This window comes from Notothenia rossii (assembly GCF_949606895.1).
Source record: "Notothenia rossii genome assembly, chromosome: 2".
NCBI classification, from domain to species: domain Eukaryota; kingdom Metazoa; phylum Chordata; class Actinopteri; order Perciformes; family Nototheniidae; genus Notothenia; species Notothenia rossii.
Genome location: NC_136904.1, coordinates 78,425,923 through 78,447,350, shown reverse-complemented (window position 1 = coordinate 78,447,350; position 21,428 = coordinate 78,425,923). Strand labels below are relative to the sequence as shown.

The window sequence follows — 21,428 nt, the reverse complement described above, 5'->3', positions numbered from 1 at the left end:
ATTTTTCGAACGTGTATGTAATCTAGAACTAAATTATACAACATTTTGTATTTATTCATTGTTTTTTTCAACTTGGTCCATTACTTTTAGTTGGTGTACAAAAAAGGTCCAGATTTCTATCAGAATAGTCAAATGCAAACATATGAATTGCACAAAAAATACATTATTGTAAAAATTAAAAAAAACCTACTAAATAAGAACTAATATTAAAGGTGTGGTAGGTAAGTTTGAGAAACTGGCTCGAGATACACTTTTTGTTATATTCCATGGAATGCTCTTAACATCCCGAATGAATATCTTAAGTGCTTTGACAAAAAATCCATACAAAAATGTAATCTCTGGAAGCCGTAGTACTGTAAAAAGCACGACCAATCATTTGAGCCGGCCCGGCTAAAGTAACTGGATGGCCTACCTGCCTGTCAGACTTCCATCTGTGCACAAACTTATCTCGTGCCCTCATTGGTCATGTGCTGTGTGCGTGTGTGTTGGAGGAGAGGCTCTGTAAGGAAGTGGCAGATTTTCTCCGGTTGTGTATTTTCTAATTCTAGCGCACTGGAGCTGGTTTCTCCGAAATTACCTACCCCACCTTTAAGTTCAACAGTTTCAAAAATCTATACTCCCAGCAGAGCAGTCAGAATATCTGATTATTTTGGCAATGACTATCATAAAATAATACATAAAGTTACATTTATCTTTGACTTTCTTTTTTTCTGCGTTTTGTAGAATTGTCTAAATATAAGAGTGGAGGGATAGACTACAATCCACGATTTAAGAGGCGCTACATTAATACATGATATAATCATATTTGTATTATTAACATGATATCAATATAATATAAAACTATTCAGTTATTAAGAACATAGTACATGCATTGACTCCCTGACTGGAGAAGCTTATGTCATCTAGACAATTCAGATGGTGTCAGACAGAGGCTGTGATTAACTCCTTTGATTGTCCAGACTTCCTGGCAAACACTACGGCAGACCAACCAATAATCGGACAGTTGGGAGCAAAGCAATAAGAAACAGCAGGAGCTTGTCAGATTACAGACACCGCCGCATTGTCTCCTTTAACACCCCTGCTGACTGGTTGAGAATGTGATTGTTGATTGTAAAAGCCAGCTGATGCACGACTCCCCTGCTCTGCCAAAATAATGCGTGCAAAAATAACTTATTGTGGGGGGGGGGGGGGGGTTAAAACTGTCTCTACCAAAGACTTCCTTACTTGAGTTCCTGTATGGCTGAAAACACGGCTTGCAGTCAGAGCAGCTGGCTGAACCTTCACAGCAGGTGTGTGATAGTCTAGGCTGGCAGTCACTGTGCTGTAGGCCGGAGGTCCCAGTGTCGGCTGTCTTTGCAGCAGCTGCAGGATGGTCTGAATATCTGTCATCATCTGATTCTCCAGCCTCAAGAAGAAAAGGAAAATAAAAACAAAGTGAGAAATTATCACAAACAAGAGGTGATTAGTGCATAAAACGGACAAGTCTGCACATATAATGGCTGAAAACGCCCCTCACTGAGCACTAGATGGAGCTTGTGCTCCTCAGTAGACAAATGAAGAGACGTAGAGGCGTGAAAACCCATTGTGCCAGAGTAGAGGATGGAAGACTCTGCTCATGCTAGGAGTGATAATGAGCTTTCTGTGGGAGGTGTGATTTGAGCGTTTATTGTGGAAATGTCTAAATCACACTTATTTGGGCAATCTAATTATGAGTAGAAGTCATCCAAGCTCTATATTTAGAGCGTCAGGCAAAACTGAGTAAAGCTGAATAACCTTTAAATACATCTGTATTCCCTCTTATATATAAATATATAGACATTTATAAATATGTTTCAGGTTTACTGTGCTGCTCTATTATTACGAGGCAGCATTTTGTCCACTGCCTTATGAAGGTGTAGGGATATGGTAAAAGCAGCCACACAGTAGGCATTCATAACAGGTGCAGCAAATATTTTTTTTCCAGCTATTTTATATATTTGTTGAGGGGAATGCCACGCTAACTTTTTTTCTGTCATATATTTTTTCAACTAGTCAAAGCCAAGAAAACACACAAAACCCAGAGAGGGCTGTTCCTTCTCCAGCCAGCTAGCATTATAGATAAAAAAACATGGTTTGGTACAGTGCAGTTGAAAAATCTCTTATTTGTGCTAAATAAAATGAGCCAACTCTGTATTTCTAGAACCCTAATGCCATCTCTCTTCTCTGTGATTATTCAAGCTAAAAATACCCCCTGCTGTTCATGTGTCTGTTTATCTAGATGGCCTGCTGGCTGCAGGTGTGCTGTAAAAACTGTGGCCAATATGACTCTCCACTACAGAAAATAACGAGCTTGAATATCAATTTATACACTCTGGAGCTGAGCTTACTTGCATATATATTTGTTTGAATTAGAGTGAGTTTATCTAGCGAGTGGCTTTTGTTCCATGATGTTTCAGACATACTTTGATTTCAGTCGTCAGTTTTAGACTCGGTTCGGCAGCAGTACATCCTGCTTCCAGTAGATCCAGCCGCCCACTCGGAGTCCGACAACAGCTTCTGCCAGCTAGTTGCCTTTCTCTACCTACTCATGTACATTGGCAATTAAACTACACATTGCCAGTGATCGCAGGGGACGTGTGACTTAATTTTAGCTGTGTGGGAGGCAACAACTTTAAAAAATGAAGTGCCTGTTAATAATTAATCAGTGACTGAACATCTCATGGCAATATAATAATGTGAATAATTAGGAAATATCTTATTCTATACCAACAGTTTTAATTGGGTTGTTTCTTGAGAATATGATCAAAAACTATTTAGAACATGCCAAGTACTCTTGCCTGAAAAGTACCTTTACACATGTCTGCATTGACTGTAATCAATTCCTACTTTTTCTTTGAGTAGCTTTGAGGAATCTTCCTACATTTTGAAAAACATCTCCGGGTTTGAACAACATACAACGAGTCAGAGTGTATAACACTTTGTATTCTTAAAACCAATAGAAAACTCAACTGTGTCAAAGGTGAAAATTGTACAACAGAAACGCATGGAAACTCTTGGTTTTAAAAAGTAAACTTTGGACTTCCTGTTGTAGTTAATGGAAATGTTTGAGACATCTGGTCAAATGAAACTGTGTTTTGCTTTGAACCAGTGGATACAAATGTCCCCTGTGTTAAGTTGTACTTTTTACTATTGCATTATTTTTGATCAATGTATTTCTGTAGTGTGCTCTTTATCTGTTCTTGTTACAATTATACTGCACGTTGCCTGACGTAAAGAAAGATGATATCTACCATTATTTAATACACCCTCCAGGTACGTCTGTTAAACCGTTACACCGTGTCATAAAAGCAAGTGTAGTAAGTGGGCATGCGAGTAAGAAATTGATTAAATAAATAAAAATGATAAAGCTATTATGAAGAAAACATAAAACACCTTTTGTGCTTGTTACACAAAGAGAGAAAAACACTTTCATACAATGTTCACACTCTGGTGTAATTCGTAGGTTATGACAGCAACAAGAGGACAACCCTGTGTGTGCCGACTCTGAAAACACGTACCTGTTTAAGTGCTCTTGAAGCTGACCTAAGCGCTGTTCCACCTCTCCATACGTGATCTCGCTGGCCGAGTTATCATCCTCTCTCAGGTCCTGGAATTGTGCTGACTCATCCAGGTACTCCGCAGGCTTCTTACAAGCCCATTTATCACAGCACAGATCTGGAGAGCCAAACCAACACGCTGGCTTTACATCCTCACATGTGGGTCAGATAAACGTCATCACTGAACAAAACAACCCTCCCACTGAAATAGGACGTAATTAATCTCTACAGGAGAGCTGTGTGTAGATTCTTTGTTGTGATCTATCAAGCTTGTACTGGGACTGGGAGAATCAAAGCAATGTTTTCCAATAGCAAACCAACATTGTTATCTCTGCTGGGCACCGGTTAGTATTCAGCTTGCTGTCTGCTGATGTATGTTGAGCTTCTTTGTGAGTTTAAACAGAGAGTAGTGTGATGACACTATCTGGAGCAGCAGTCTGGGCAGCTGGCTTTTGGACTACCACGGTGAGCCGTATAGATATGAGGTGGTTCAGTGTGTCGTTACCATGAAAGGCACTGACCTTTACCCTCATGTGGCCTTTTGTTCTGTATCCTTCAAGCAGTAGAGATCAACAATAGCTTTCACTATTTGGCTTGTCAGATGGAAGTGTATTGCCAATCCAAAATCTTGAAATATATTTTTCAAGATGATTTAATTTGAGCCAGACTCCACAGATAAAGAAAGGAGACAATACCTTTAGAATGTCAATGTTCTTCTTTCTTTTTCTGTATTCTTTTGATTAAAAATATGTATTCCATTATAACAAATAATATAAATGTTACCTAATTATGTAAATTTGATTCACATCAACATTTACAATTTCACCTTTTTCTCCCTAAATTTGGAAAATCGTGGTATAGTATTAGAAACCACTGTGCAGCGTTTTTGTGTATGAGTGTTTAAACGTTGGTTTTATTACTCAAACTATCCTTAATAAGCAGCCATTTGCTCCAGCCAAGCAGTAGTAGCCGCTAATCTAGAAACAAAGACAAAAACCCGCCATGGCTTCTCATCGTCCCCAAATGTGTCTTAGCTCTGCACAACCCAAAACACCCTGGCAATACTTTCCGAGTTCTTGACAAAACATTGAAATTGTGTTCATATAAAACTGAGAACAAATTAGACTACCTTCAAAAGATGGTCTTCTCTCCACGTTGTCTCTGACTGCCAGATGTGAGCCCAGGATGGCGTTGGGTGTAGAGGGTTCTAGGACTTCTGTACTTCTCTTTAGGGACGAGTTAGACTCCCGCTCCCTCCCTAGGTTTGTTACCTCTCCCTTGTTTTCCACTGTAAAACAACAATCAACAGGATTTAGTGGAACACTGAAATGCATTCTGTAGGGAGTGAATGCTCCGCTCAGGGAACAATAACAAAGAACATTTGCTAACACCAGAGGATATGCTTAAACCGATTAAATTAGTCAACCCACCTGCAGATACGTCTGGTGTGAAGGAGATCCTTCTTTTGATGCTCTTACTGCCCTCGCCGTCTGAATCCCCGCCATGGGAGATGGAGGGCTGCAACATGTGAATTGATTAATTGTTTCAGATTAACTTTGTTTACTGATTATACTCTTATACAAGGTGACAATAACATGAAAGCACTTTTAAAAAGTATAATAAAAGAAGCAGCAACAAATTCATTAAAAAGCAACTACAAGGCAAACAAATCACAAACACGGTCAAATTTCCCATAATGCAAAATAAAATAATTGGGGATTACTAGCAAGGGAATATTCCCTGCATAAGCAAGATAAGGTCCCTACATTTTATAAAAATAAAACCTATAACAAAACCATTAATGGTCAATAATCATCAGTTTTATTATTGAAATGTTTATAAAATCTTGCAACATTAAAGAAATGTCATGATTGTAAGTGTCATTTTGTATATCCTTGGTCATCCATTTTTTAAACGGCATTATCATCTACCTTTGGAGACTCATCTCTGAGGTTAAAGGTCAGCTCCAGGTTGTTGAAGAAGTAGTCGGCAAACTCTGGGTACATGTCTATCACCTCCAGCAGATCCTCCCTCTGAATGGTGCTCAGGTCACAGTAGCTCAACGCGCGCACATCAGCATTGGACTTCCCAGGCTTGGCAAGTACATGGATAATTTCCCCAAATATGTCATTTTTTCCTGGGATCAACACACAAAGAGATAATACATGTTGCAGATGGGTTCACTTGAACATTGTCAGTGTTACCTGTGTAGACTCCTACAAGTAGCCTTGCATGTTATAGAGAATCATTTGTTTTCTATTAGGAATTGTCTTGCTATTAAGTAGGCTCTCACGAAAGAGCCCGACGTGTTAGTTGTTGTGCAGGATAAAAATCAAACAGTTTTTCCTCTCCGTGGATATTCTCCAAAGGCCTAGCTTTGATCCATTATTTATTCTGAGGAATAGCTGCTAACTCAAAGCCACTTTGATGTGGAAGGAAAGAAGGCTTTGATTGTGATTGACATACTTCAAAGTAAAAAAAGGTTGATAATGGCCATCACATAATGAAGCCAATTACTCCCAAAACTATCAGAAAGTCACAAGTTTTATCATCATGCATCATAAGACTGTCCTCTGCTGGATTAAGGCTTCATTTGGCAAAGGACTATATTTCAGGGTTAATAAATCAATAAATCATTTTATTGGTCCCGAATATCACTTAATGCCACAAGTCCGGCAGTGGCTCAGTCAGTAGGGGCTTGGACTGTGAACCGTAGGGTCGCTGGTTCAAGTCCCCGAACAGACCTAAAGATGGAGTGTGGACTGCTACTAGGAGAGGTCCCAGTTCACCTTCTGGGCCCTGCCGTGGTGCCATTGAGCAAGGCACTGGATAACCCCCTCCCCCCCACACTCCCATTGCTCCCCGGGCACTGTACAATAGCTGCCAACTGCTCCTATACTAGACTCCTGGTACTAGGATGGGTTAAATGCAGAGGCCAAATTTCACTGAGTGTGCTGTGTGACCATTAAAGAGGGGTTTCATCCCTCCGATTGTATTCAATTCTTCTAGGCAGTTGTTGTAAGTTGGCTACATGTTTGCTTTTCACAGCATGAAACACACACCTTTCTACACAGAGGACACCCTCACACAGACTGCTGTATCTCCCCCCACATGCAGCTCTCAACACAAGGATTGAGTTCCTCATTAGCCCATATGGCAGTGTAAAACACAAATTCATCATCTGTGGATGCTAGTTTCAGCACACACAGGGTTATCCTCTTGTAGTGGTCATAAACTATTGAGGTCTTAGACTCTGTCTTATTACAATGCTTTCTGACTACAGGCTGACCACTATATTATTAGTCAGGGGCAGTTTGGTTTCCAAAAACACCTTTAAGCAAAATGCTCCTGAAGGAGCATTACAGTATGTACGTATCAAATATAAATGGGTTGATTTATGAGATCAGTTACTTTACCAGTGTGTTAGTTAATAATGGATTTTGTGGGATGCAGCAGTTGTTACTAAGCTTAAACCCCATTCTGTCAGGTGCAGCTTTGGAAAGCATTCATCTCATGAATAATGGCAAGATTAATCCAGGCTTGGCCCGGGGCACTTGTTTGTGGCTCACCAGTGAAGGAAAACAGAAATACTCGTATTCCTAATGAGAGAGATCCCTATTCAGTATCAACATATCACTGACGCAAAATACTATTTTACATTTAGAGCTGGCAATTATTTTATTCAGTCTATTATTTTACTGCCCTTTTTTATCAATGCGACTATGCATCTGCTACTCATTTCACTGTGCTGTCAAAAATGTCAGCAGCGTTTTTGAGATTGCCAAACAACCTTTCGTGGAGCCACTTAATAGAAATGTCAGAGTCTCAAAGCTGTCTCATGAGCAGCCTTACTGCCCAGAGGACATCAATGGGGGGCGGCAGGCACTCCTTGCAATTCTTGTCAAAATGTGTGAACACCATAGGGTACAGCTGCTGCAATAACCTGCTAATTATTCGTGTTTACATAATGCTTTGATGTGCACACAAGTAATTCTGAGCCTACTTGCACGTCTTACTGTATTAAAGTAGTGTTTGTCCATTGGGAAACTACACTGTCTATCCTTTCCATAGCTTATGAAAGCAGCATCACTGCATTTATAATTATCAAGCATTCTGGGCAGAGTCGGGGGTTAGCTCAATCAATAATTGAACATTTTCCGTCAATCTGAATAAACTACATAATTAATACACTTCACAAAAAGCCAAAGGGGAAAACCCACGTGTGTATAAAAAGGTACAGTGTGTTTTCTAGTAATTTGAAATTCTTGAAAAGCATACTTTACACATATTTATACAACATGTGGAAAATATGCATAACACAGACATCAAATCCTCAGTCTATCCAATACAACCGTACTGTATGCATACTGTTTATTCACATGTGGGTTAGCAAGACCTTTCTAACAAGTGCTTCCTCTTTGACTACAAACGAAAAATAGATCTTAACCTTTTATGGCAAGACATGAAGATTTTCTTTTGCAAGCTCACATAACTAACACTAAGGTCAAAGTAGTATACATTTTGAACCACCATTTCCTTATCAAGAACAAATTTGACCAAAAGCAGAGAAATACGTTTTTTTTATCCTTTCTCTCAACAGATTTGAAGTGTCATTCAGTTCACAATCATTTGGCAGATCGTCAATACAGCAGGGAGCTGACTTTTACGGTTATCTATGTTTTGATATCAATAGAAAACACATGAAACGGATGATGGACACTAGTAAAGGTCAAACTAAAAATATTCGCTTAAAGAAGACGAATACATTAACTTTTAACATGCTTTATGTAACTGCTTTTGCAGCATATACATAGCAGTCACTTATTAATTTAGCACCCCCTAACACTTGTTTCCCATTATCATATTTCACATAATCAACAAGGGATTGTATTTACCCAGGATGGCTACCACAATGTCATCTTTCAGGATCTCAATAGAGCCACGGGACATAAAGTAGAGAGAGGTGAGCACATCGCCACAGTGGACCAGAGTATCTCCAGGAGGGGCGTGAGTGGTTTTGAAGTGCATGGCCAAGGCCCTCAGGCAGCCTTTGGAGGCTCCTTGGAACGCTTTGCACTCCTCAAGAAGATTCTTGTTGAGATGAAGGCAGATATCCGCCTGCAGGCACTCAGGGAAACCTTTTAACACCTGTGATGCAGAAGAAAAGTGTGATTAAAATGCACAAAATGTTGAGTTTGATATCCTCAAAGAGGTCGATATACATGCAAGTAGATAGCTGTGAGCAGCAAATGTGTTATTGCGATGTATACTTGTACTTCAAGGGAAATATGTTGTATTAAAACTTGACAATAACACAGAGATCAGGATGTGTTACAGAATCAGAGACCCAGTAAACACAGTCATATACACCACATTTTTAGTGTATCATGAGAAAAACTGAAATGTAATTGGACGCTCTAGTGTTTCTTAATCTAGATTAATGCATATACATTTTTATCAAGTTATACAAATTGCTACTCGTGTGTGGTTTTAATAACAAATGTAGGGATTACAAATGATCCACCTAAATGTATGAAACCACCCCCGAAGCTCAACACACAAAGCATGCTTAGTTTTGGCTTTACTTGAACTGTAACACTTGATATTGGAGTAAGGAGATTCCTCTTATTTTTATTCTTCAATCTGATGGTAATTGAGAGGGAGTTTCTACAAAAAAAACTAAAAAAACCTGGTAATGAAAACGTTGTTGTTACAATATCGGACGATATCATATCAACGAAAACGAGATATCTTCTTGAACATAAAATGAATATATTGGCAGAACATAGCCACATTTTTGGTGAGGATGAATATATCATGATATTGTTGACAGTTAAAAAGATGTAACAGATACAATGATTATAAATACATTCTAGATTAAATTAAAACAAGACGAAATGCATGCTACTACACAAACAATGCTCTCAAATCTGATTTGTTTGCTTTACGATATGAAACTATGCTATAAAAATGTAAAATCATTCACACAAATCATGCACAACTAGTGATGTGCATTTCTTGTATTGCTATGAAAATGACAAGAAATAGAAACATGTACCTCCTGCTCTTACCAATGTAGAGATGTTAATCCAGATGGAAAGCAGACAAGAGAAAGAAAGGTCTTTTTAGAATATTGCATATAAAGTATTTCTTAAATCATTCAATGAGATAAGTTAATTTATGTTATGAATGCTATACAGTTAGCAGATACATGCGCTGATTCTTTTTTATTTACCGTGTTCATATCAATGCCGTTGGTGTAGGCCCAGGAGTGTTGGAAGTACTCCTCCAGCCTCTGCCTCAGAGGGTTGGGGATCTGGTGGAAGCGTATGAACTCTCTGACCCGTAACATCTGAGCATGATACCTGGCCGTACTCGAGTACAACCTCTGGATGATGGCTGAGACGTTTCCAAAAATACTGGCATACATGAGGGCTGAAATACAAACAACGAGCAAAAGGTGAGTTACATTGTACAGATTGCTTTGCATGAGTATTGCTTTTGCCGACAGAGACCCGCTGTTACATTTAATAAGAAGGAACAAGTGCTGCTACAACAAAGACAATCTGCCCTTAGACCCTTGCTTAAAAAATATGAATATTCTCCTAAAAACTTTTAATAGGGGGAAAAAGGGAGAAACACCGCAGGGATGTTTCTCCCAGAACACTCACACATGCAATAGATAGTCTAAATAATGATCAAGAGAAGTTACTGACTCATCCACTTTAAGTGCCGCACCAGATAAAAGCAGAATAAAGTTTTGCTAAAAGAACTTATAAAATATAAAAAAAGTACTCACAGCCAATCAACATGACACAGATGGAGAAGATCTTCTCAGAGTTGGTGTTTGGGGAAACATTTCCAAAGCCCACGCTGGTCAGACTGCTGAAGGTGAAGTAAAGGGCGGTGACATACTTGTCCTTGATGGAGGGACCAGAGTTAGGGTCGCTGTAGTTGTATATTTTTCCTATGGACACGCCCAGATTGTCCAGCCAGCCAATCTTGTGCTCCAAGTAAGGCTTTTCCACATTGCCAATGGCGTACCAGATGCAGGCTAGCCAATGGGCAATGAGGGCAAAGATGCACATGAGCAGCATGAGGACCGCAGCACCATACTCAGAGTAGCGGTCCAACTTCCTGGCTACACGCACCAATCGCAGGAGCCTAGCTGTCTTCAGCAGGCCAATCAGAGTGGTGGTCTAAACAGAATGTACAGAAGGCAATTTGATTAGTAAGAACAGAACCAGCTTGAATGTTGAAGGGATAGTTGTTGGATGTTTTGAGCTGGGGTTGTATGAGGTACTTCTCCAAAGTCAGTGTATTTACTGTAAGTAACCTATCATGGCAGTGGTACACCAGCAACCCCCATGTTCTAAAATACACTGATTATGGATGAGAACCAGGGACGTGCACAGGTACGGGCTAATGTTGCCCGGGCAACGGCCCTTTTGAACTTTTTGGCTGATCTGCCCCTCTGGAGAGAGCGAAAGTCTTTTTATTCTGTTGTGGCCGAATAAACATGATAAGCCCACAATTAGTATTGTAGACTCTCGCTGCGATAAAACACACCTTGTCAGCGCTGTCATCTACGTGACTTTGTTTACAATCTGACAGCTGAAAAGCAAAGGAAAGCCCTCCGAGTCCGGTCCGGCCTCATGTGGCTATGATGTGCCTGCCTGGCTTTGGTGGCCAATCCTCGGGTCAATCTGTCCCCGGAAATGTCCCCATTTTTAAATATGCTTGAATTGATTTTGAGTTTTCTCATGGCAGTTAGAGTATAGAGGACAAACCAGGGGACTTTACTTCCTCTTGACACCGTCGGTTATTTACACCTAAATATACTTGTTATTGTGCTTCTGTCTTTCTGTGTCTTTTCATCTGCTCCGTAAACTCCCTCACCGCTCGCTCTCTTTTCTTGATCGCCCTCTCTCACATACCGGAGAACTCTTCAATGTCCCGCTTCATTGTAGGATTTCTGCCATGTCTCAACTTAAGTTTGACCATCTCTGTTATTAAGTTATGGAATACTAAATAAATAAGTCATTAGATACCTTACCGTTACTGCGCTCATAAAGAATGATAAGAATAAGAATAATGCGTATTGAATTGGTTTAATCAATTAGTGAGTTTATTTAAGGCACAGCCGTTACAATGGTCAAACTACATTAAAAAAGAATTGTCCGCATTTTGTCTTTAATAGTTCCTAACATTAGATATATATGTTAAATGAGATACAGTATGGAACGCAAAACAAACAATTTCCCTGGTTTTCATTTTTCTTTTTTTATAAAATGTTCTTACATTTTCGGGGGGGTGGGGGGAGGCCCTTTTTCTAGTTTAGAGCAATAGCCCCTCCAAATGTCTGTGCACGTCCCTGATGAGAACCTTATACATCAGCACCTCTTAACTATCCCTAACAACAATATTTGTACAATATTACAATACATTAACATATATCTTATTAGGCACATTACCCTATCTATCAAAGCTGCATGCTCTGACATGTTCTCAAAAACAAATCCAAAGCAGATACAAATCCAGAGAATCACTTCACAATCTGATGTAAGTAGGTTCCTTAACAATGAAAAAAAAGGACTCCATTGTCGCAACTCCCAACAGCCCTCTGGTCAAAGGCAAATGAACACAGGGACGTGAAGACACCAGCAGCCCACAGATAAATCCTCATTTATTCCACACCGAGCGGGCAGCAACACTCTCTTAGTGGCTCCCTGGGACTTTCATGCCGCTTCCTTGTCATCAAGCAGGGTTTTAGCAACACTAACCACCATTCCCATTGGCATGGTCCTTTATCTAACTGACAATTACTGAATGACCTTTGACGATGAAATTAATGTGTGCACACTCTCCTTCCTAACTACTCGCTTAGTTTTGCCGTAAATCAAGATTTTCTTAAGACAAAGGAATCTAATGCCCGAATGGAATTTCTATAGCTCTGCAGATTACTTGAAAAAAACAGACTCCTAAAAACTGAGCATCCCACCTGAATGGGTTTGAACAGTACATTATTTATAAAAGTAAGAAATTAACGGTAACAATTTTACTTCTGGTATTAACTAAACGCATAGCTCGCCATTTTAAACATTGTAAGGATAATTACTACAACATTTATTTTTATTTCTAAAGTTCAAAGATAACAATTAGGCTCCCCCCAGAAAGTCCTTAATTTTAACGCTTATTTTGAGTATCATAGAACAAATACATGTGTGTCCTTCTCAACTGATCAGAATTTAGGAATGTTTCACTGCTTGGTTTACAAATATCACTGACCCAACAACTACAGAAAAAATTATAATCAAAATCTTAAACATTAAATATTACATACAAGACTCAAAGTATGGCCTCTCAAAAACCCTGCTTCAGTTAAACCTACAGTGACACTGCATTCTACAATGAAAGCGCAACAAAGTAATCATGTAGCTCTGTAGCTCTGGGCGAGACTGGACGTTGAATGTTTACATTTGGTATAAAGCAATTATTGTCCACTTTATTCTTAGTAAAACAGCTTGAAATCCCACTTTTGTTTTTAAATTTCTATCATAATCATTATAATTAACAAAAAAACTATGTGGTGCCGATTTTGCATAATGCTTTTCACAGAATGTTCATTGTTGTGGCAAGACCACAGTAATTTATTTTTGAAAACTACAATACATTAATTAAAATCTATTTCAAAGAAATTCGCTTCTCCAATCAATTAGTTTACTTGAATACTTGAATAAAACCGTTTACTTATGTTGCATAATTCAATAAGCATTGTGAAAGCCATCAATGCAGCAGAACATTGCATACTTAGTTAAATTATACATATCTGGCTGGTAAGCTATGAAATATATGATGTCCTCTTAACAGACCTTTCACTTTAGTTAAGTGTTTAATAGTCAATGTTGCATTTACCAAGAAAAGTTATTTTATGTTTAACTTGCAACTTATCAAGCAGACGGGCCAGGACTGTGAAGTGATATGTTTGTTACACTGTCTTATGAGAGAAACACACGTCCATTTTATTTTTGTTTTATTGTTGTTCACTGGGCTGACTCAGCAGCATCTGCAAACAAAAGATGATTATGGTTTATAATCAGGAGCTTTTCTGTTGTAATGGAGTGCCTACAAAGCATGATAAAGCACTAAAGTGGATCTAGAGCCTGAGAGGACCTATCAACAAACAAGCCAGCCGGCCTGGCAGCCAGTCTACCAATGGCCATCTCACATCTGCATGTAAGCTGTGCACACACCCCTGTTGGCCTGCTCCTCATATAAATGCATCATTGATTGCCATTTGGTAAGCCATTAATCCTTGTAAATGGATTCTAGAATGAGGACCATTCAAAAAGGAAAAAAGATAGAAACAAGTATGAAAAAACATGCAATTTAAAGTAATCCTTTCAGAGCCGAGGCAGAAAGATTCAGGCTTAAAGTAGTGGGCACAAGTCTGGACTTAGTGAATGGATAACTCTGTGTGGGTTGATGTACAGAAAAGCTCCCTGGGAGAAAAAAAACAAACAGGTAAAATATATGCATTAGCGATAACATACCTCATCTGATCCTGAGCCAAAGATAAGAAGGTCAAATGGGATTGCCGCCACCATGTCTATGAGGAACCAGCCTTTAAAATAATGGATTGCTATCTTAGCTGGATCACTGACCACCTCTTCGTTTATGTTTACGTAGGTGGTCCTGAAGTTTATGAGGATGTCGATGATAAACATGATGTCCACCATTAAATCCACCACGTTCAGAGGGCTGCAGGAGTATCCACATTCACGCCTCTTCTGCTCCTCCTGGTCATTGAGAAGGAAGGCAGCGGAGTAAGGAGTGAGGATGGCCGTGTAAATGACCAGCAGCAGGATCAGCCAGTCCCAGACAGCTTTGAAGGGGCTGTAGTGAAGGATGGTGAACTTGTCAATGCGGGCTGTCTGGAGTTTGTACTCTGGCAGCACATCAGCTCCAAGTGACAGGACCTGGAGGAGGGGTGAGACAGGGTCAGTACAGGAAGGTGAACCCCCCTGATTATGCATGTTTACACTTCTTACACATGTACCTACACACGGACATTCAGTAGTCACATGCAACCTCCTGCTGCACCATTTTATTTTATTTCTGTTATGTTGTTCTTGCACGTTTTTTTATTGTTTCATTGTTTATCTTGCATTTTTTAAGGGAGCCTGGGACTCACGCTTTTCATTGCCTAACTACAGTAGCTACTGTGCATATGAAAATAAAACCTTTGCATCTTGAATCTTTTCTTTCATTAAAGAAAGAAATTGTAATTGTATGTATATTGTATGTGGCACCTATCCATAGTGCAAAGCAATGTAATACTGTAGACGAGGGCAGCAGAAAAAAGTAATTTACCAACCTAAAAGAAAGAGCCATCTAAAAGAAATTGAAGTTGTATATGTACGCTACTGTATATTGAGAATATTACTGCCGATTTTCCTTGCCAGGTAAGCCCCTCACGATGGGAAACTGAAGCTGGATGTTACACTTTAGACAAAGCAAACTGACTACATTGACAAAACATACACAACACCTCAGGGCTGCAACATCTATCTGCTCTTTAAGTCCCTTTAAAACAGGGGTGGGGAACCTTTTTCCTCTCAAGGGCCATTTCAATTTTTACAACATCCTTCGAGGGCCGTACAAGTTATTGAACTCAACGTCTGCTTAAAAAACTCAAATCACAGCCCATTCATTTTGCGTTTCTTTCATGCTGTGCAAAGAAAAAGCAACCTCTTAATCCAGATATTTGACCATGACCCGCGCATTCATGCACCGTGGCATGACCACCAAAACAGAAAGATATGGACACAAGATGTGTGCAACTGTATTTAGTTACATACCCATGTGGACATGATTTAAGTGTGGGGGGGGGGGGGGGGGGGGTGGATCTAACCTCATCTAGGGGGGTTTGGGGGCATGCACCACCAGGAAGATTTTTTTTAAATGTTGAAGTTAAAAGCATCAATCTGGTGCACTTTGAGAGCAACATGAAGAGATCTATGGATACATCTCTCAACACCCATATGAAACAGAACTGTAAGCAGATTTGTTTCTTTATGGATATTTTACAAATCACTTCCCTTTTAAGCTGTATTCTTGTTTATTAATAACAACTTTTTTTTACTGTCATATTAGTATTGTATACCTGTTTACTTTATTCTCTTATTTTTCTATAATGATCATATAAAGATGTGCCTTTACCTCACTGGTTGGAGAAAAAGCTTCTTATATTCGTTAGCATAGCTAGCTAACCAGATGCTAATAACAACAACGTTATTGACTGTATGATCAGTATGACAGATGAACAGATCGCCACTGGGCTTTCAACTAAAGACACAACCACGCAGAAACTGCGGCATGTGTACGGCTCCTTGTGGGTACTGACATTTGTGAAGTCCCGGCCCGGAGCCGCGTTCTGGTGCTCTCCGTTAGAACTACACTCCTGTCAGACGAGACATATACCACGTGATGACACGTTAGGCTCGTGTTGTGTTCAGGGACCCTGACCTTGGCAAGGAAAAACAAGCTTGTTTAATTATTTTCCAGTCAAGATTTCTTGAACTTTTTTCTTTTTTGCGTGTGTTTATAAATTACCTCGAGGGCCGTACCAAATGGTCTCGCGGGCCGTATACGGCCCGGAGGCCGGAGGTTCCCCACCCCTGCTTTAAAAGCTCACTTTTTTAGAATTGCTTTTATGTGGTTCTACTTTTAGTCTTATTTTATTTTTCATTTATTCTCATTCTATGTATTTCTGTTTTATTATTTGCTATGTTTTTGACTATCTATTCTCATGTTTAGTTTCAGCTTTTTAATTAACTTTCTGTCCGTGGATTTGTATGTTAAAGCACTTTGTAAACTATTTTTTGAAAGGTAAATAAAGTGTATTATTATTATTATTATTACATTTAACTTACAGAACATGATAGTTGTGGGTCTACATGTGTCTGATTTAGATGGAAGATATTTTAAATAAACCGTACACTTGAGCTTATATTGATTTCATAGGTGTTTTAAATATTTGTAGCTGTTGCCCAGGTCCACAGCAGTGCATTGCTCTGTTCTGTCTCTGGTACTTGCTGCTTCTCCAAACGGGGCAAGCTGACCTCCATCAACAGTAGGTAATACTCTGAGTATGGATAAGTACCTTTTAAGCCTGTGACTTACGTTTTTCATTGTCATATACTGTAGCTAATGTGCACATGACAATGAAGCCTTGAATCTTGAATCCCTATAAGCCAGTAGGCTACATGTCATATTGTGAATGTCAAAAATATTAATGTGGATCAACATCTTAGATGACTGTGTTAAAAGAAAACGGTATTTTCTGACAACTGTTTAAAATGATGTTGATAGTGTTTCTCTTTGTTGATCAAAGAAACCTTCAAGTACTTAATTCTTATGATAATTATTACCGGAGCCCACCAGCTTACAGACTTCAAGGATTGGTTTGACAGGAACTAAGACACACAACTATAAGTGCTCTGCAGTCAAACAGTATTAAGTAAAGACAGCCACTCTAGTTTGACAAGTACATTTAAAAAGTCCCAGATCCATGAATAATCTGACTGTCACTGTCTTATTCCACATTTTCAAGAGTTCCACATCTGTATTCTTGGTAAAAAAACTGTGAATAATTAGGTGAACAGAGGATAAGGTTTGAAGAACTTGATACATGTTAGCTGATTAATATTCTTCTACTGTACATATAATGACAAAAACTTTTCCCCGTATAAATGAACTCTGGCTAGATAGATCAATTATTCAGTGTGCTTGGGAAGGCCAACATGTCCCCTGTTTTTGGCTTAATAAGCAGTGACAGACAAAGAGAGAGGGTTCTGTAATGGCAGAAAATAGTGCAGGGGTGAGGTTCAGGATGAGTGCGGCTGGTCCCTCTTTGATATTTCAGCACATTCCCCTATCTTCAACACATGAATTATAGATGTTCCCATCATAGCAGTCAGGGAGTAGATGCGGTGTTCACATCTCAACGGTTTCTCTAAACTCAACACAAATGTCAGCCGGGAGGGGGAGCGTTTAATCATGATGATGGTTATTTTTCATTTATGAATGAGTGAGGTCTGTTGAAAGATTTTCAAATATAAGGTTTAGGCCTATGTATTTTTGTCTTTCTATTGAATACCCGGATGAAACATAGGCATCCAACAATCAAAATGATGGCACATTTTTGAACTATTAGCTTTCTTTGGCAACAGGGAGAAATGTAGTGCAACTACACAGCCCTTGCCTCATCACAGAAAGTGTTGGTCCTGCTGCATTGTCCTTGAGCCAGAAACTGAATCCCCTCTGAATCCCTGCAGAAGGCTTGCAAGTGAAAAGATGAATTTCTTTTATAATGGATCAGTAGAATATCCTTCCTCTCCCTTTCCGAATCAATGACCCTTAGCTAATGTTAACGAGTATGAATTGTACCAAGCTTCCTCAATATTATCCACACTGTCTCTACAATTAGGAATGCCCAATTACCCTTCTTCACCCTTTTGCCCAATGTCTATCCTCTACGGCTGACCTTGGTAAGTATTGGACAGACAAATGTAACCTAGGTGAACCTTTGAACCACCAGCTGCTTTTTATTTTTACCAGCCAGCAAGACATTTCCCCAAACTTATGTAGGAGCCAGTGCCATCACAGAAGCGAGGATTATTGATTATGATGGTGGGGGAACATTTTGACCATGGTTCAGTAGATACTGCAATATCAAAGAGAGTGGAACTTCCTGACTTACCTGTGTGACTTTCTCTGTGACATTGTGAGTTCTTTCTTTGACCTTTGGTGCTATGATGGTTGTCTCGGATGTTGGTGGAGAATGAGCCTTATTTTCAGTCCGCTCGTTGAAGTTCAGTGCAATCAGTGGGATCTTATGGATGGTGGTATACTTGTTGATGTTAGAATCAGAGGTAGAGCCAAGCAGGCTGGACTTCACATTATTAAAAGGGCCTGGGTGAACAAATAACAGTCACATTAGTCCCCTTGGTTAACATGGAAAGTTGACACTTCTTAGTGAAAACCCAAGCAATGGACGTGTGATAGGTTTGAAAATGAATGTCAGTCTGCTCACTCAAAGCTTAAGAATACAAAAGTTATATTTTATAAAAAGGTATTGGGTCTTAGCAATCATTGATCTCACAAAGACTCACATGACTGATTTTAAACCTGATTCCTATGATTTTAGTATTAAAGTGACATATTTATAGTAGAACTATACTGTAGATTAAAAGATATTCCGAGCTGTACATTAACAGCAAACCACACTTAAAAGAGTAGCATTGTTTTCTAGCATCAGTGGATAACGGAAATGCTACAGAGAAAGTTGGGCTATATTCCTTACAAATGGCAAATGCTATACGAGTACACTGTGGATACTGCACTTGGCTTTATAATAGACCCACATATTAAGTGAGGTACTAGTTTTTTTTCATTTAGAGGTATTAGTTTTTCAATGTCACATATTCCTGAAAAAAATATTCATAGGAATGTATGTGTGGCAACAGAGAGCTATTGAGTACAACATAAGTGGTTCTCTTACTGACATGATTATGGGAAATCGAAAGCTCCGCAATTCTTAAATTATTTTTTCAATATTTAATGTATACTTAATGGCTTGTGTAGCTTGAAACAATACCTAGTCAGCAGAACTAATACAAGCATAGATTCATGCCATTTAATCTAATAGCAACGATTTGTAAGCCCATGATGAGAGCACATAAAGTGTGAAGCTTATATGATCGCTTTATATGATTTTAAAGACCGCTGATATGATAAAATCTCTCCGGTTGTTGAAGGGTACAATCATTTCAAATAATTGGGTCTGCTCAACCCATTCACCAAAAGAGGATCTGTGAAGAGCATTTATGCTGATTGCAATTCTTGAAAGTGGTATAAAACAGAAATGAGCAATAAAACCAATGGCAGAAATACAGGATTACCTCCAACATTTTCTAAAGGCAGTCTTTGAATAAAAGTATACACATTTAAGAAAAGCTGATAAAATCATAGATAAGAAAAGCAATTTAGACAAAACATACGACTCTTAAATAACACATTTGTAGACCTACTCTATAATCGATGTGTACATTGCCATGCTGACCCAAGTGTCAATTAGTTGAGGTAACATTGGTCTGCATTCGAGGCTAACTCAAGTATAATGTAATGTAATGGCTGGGCCAGTATGCTGCTCTACACTAATCGCAGATTGGAGCCATTCGTTTTCCTTACATACCTTTGCTGGTATTACGATCCCCGAATATGCTTTTGGAATTGGAGCTGTAGGCCTCAATTTCATGGACGGATGAGGCTCGTCTCATGCTGTTGAAGCTGCCTCTGGGGAAGGTGTTTGACAGGGTGGTGGAGGACTGGTGCGGCTCCGTCTGGTACAGCTTCTCCCAGAGGAGTATGGGGGATGAATGGTCAATTGGTTCAGGACCGACGCTAGCCTGGGAAGAGTGGTGGTTTGAGCCTATGAGACCATGTGTGTCATTGGTCTCAATGGGACTGCAGATGCTCTTGGTGGGTGAGGGGAAGCTCTGCAGGGCCATTGAGCCCTCATTCTCTTTGGGTTGGTCCACCATCACAGCATCAGGGTCCTCTTGCGGAAGTGATTGCTTGGTGTTCATTAAGCTCAAAGCAGCCTGGCGGAAGCGGAAGAATCTACTCCCTAAAAAGTGAGAACAAATAACGAGAAGGCTTGTTAATTGTTTAGAGAGTACAGCACTGAAAAACAAAATCATCCGTGAGCAATATTTTTTACATAATGAATAAAGTAAAGTCATAATTGGATAAGAGTTTTTTGCTGAACAAATAAGTCTAAATTGGTTGTAGATAGGATCACACATCCACACATTTATGCATTAACATACACATAACCTCACAAGCACTTGACGTCCATGCTAATTTTCAGCCTCCTAGGAGAGAACTGTGACCAACAAAGAGTGGAACAATGTTGTTGGCCGAGAGACAGAAGAAGTGACCTATAGTATAAAGCTGCAGGTTAAATTACAAGCACATTTTTAGCTATTGCAAAGGTCATGAAAGTTAAACCAGAGGACAACCACACTTCTTTCTTTGACTTTAGGAAAATCTATTATTATATAATTATACCTTGCCCTTAAAGTTCTGGCTAGAAGCCCTTTAAGCAACATTATTACTAAGAAAGTACATGGAGTCTCTAAGTTGAGAACGGCAGGTGCTGAAACATATCCCCTCATAAATAATCAAAAGGAACACATTTTGGCTCTGATGGGACAAGTGTTCAAGCCTCAATTGTACTTTTAAAAAAGTAATATTACAGGATGTCCACACTGGATTTGCAGGAGTTATATATTTTTTAGTTTCTGCACTAAAGAAAGGTAACTGAAGCTTCACATATTTTTAAGAAGTGTTGAGCAGAAAAAAGATACAAATGTGTTAAGAGTTTGCCTTTTAAAGAAGATTATGGTTTTGCCATATTGTAACTTATCTTTTCCAGCATGAGAAGGAGCAGATAGAACAGTCGATTTATAATGCCTCATTAATTTGAGACAAGAAACAAATATTTCCAGAGGAGCTACATCTTCAGAAAGGACACAGTAGAACATGTTAATGACCTCTTGGGACAGAGTGAAAGTTCTGACTCATTAACAATAGAAAGAAACTGAAAGTGAACCCGGTCTCACTCACGAGACACCCATCCCTCAGCAGCCTCCTTAGATAACAACATTGCCATCTGTTTCCATTCCCTGGCCAAATGTGTTAATGTTACAACTATGGCATCTTACAAAAGAGCCATGACACAAGTTTCCCGGAGAGTAACACAACGGCATGCTGAGCCGGCAGGAG

At 39.3% G+C, this 21,428-nt stretch overlaps 1 protein-coding gene across 1 annotated transcript in view; it reads right to left on the bottom strand.

The window, feature by feature from the left end:
- The window catches only part of kcnh7 (potassium voltage-gated channel subfamily H member 7), a 36,570-nt gene that overhangs the window by 2,809 nt on the left and 12,333 nt on the right, over positions 1–21,428 (bottom strand). Inside the window, exons 4-14 of the mRNA XM_079663785.1 lie at positions 19,834–20,268; positions 18,340–18,551; positions 14,129–14,554; positions 10,375–10,774; positions 9,811–10,010; positions 8,471–8,723; positions 5,507–5,712; positions 5,006–5,093; positions 4,705–4,863; positions 3,537–3,693; positions 1,225–1,405 (exon numbers count right to left, since the gene is read on the bottom strand). Of these exons, the coding sequence (XP_079519911.1) occupies positions 1,225–1,405; positions 3,537–3,693; positions 4,705–4,863; positions 5,006–5,093; positions 5,507–5,712; positions 8,471–8,723; positions 9,811–10,010; positions 10,375–10,774; positions 14,129–14,554; positions 18,340–18,551; positions 19,834–20,268 (2,717 nt within the window). The remainder of the gene's footprint in view (positions 1–1,224; positions 1,406–3,536; positions 3,694–4,704; positions 4,864–5,005; positions 5,094–5,506; positions 5,713–8,470; positions 8,724–9,810; positions 10,011–10,374; positions 10,775–14,128; positions 14,555–18,339; positions 18,552–19,833; positions 20,269–21,428) is intronic.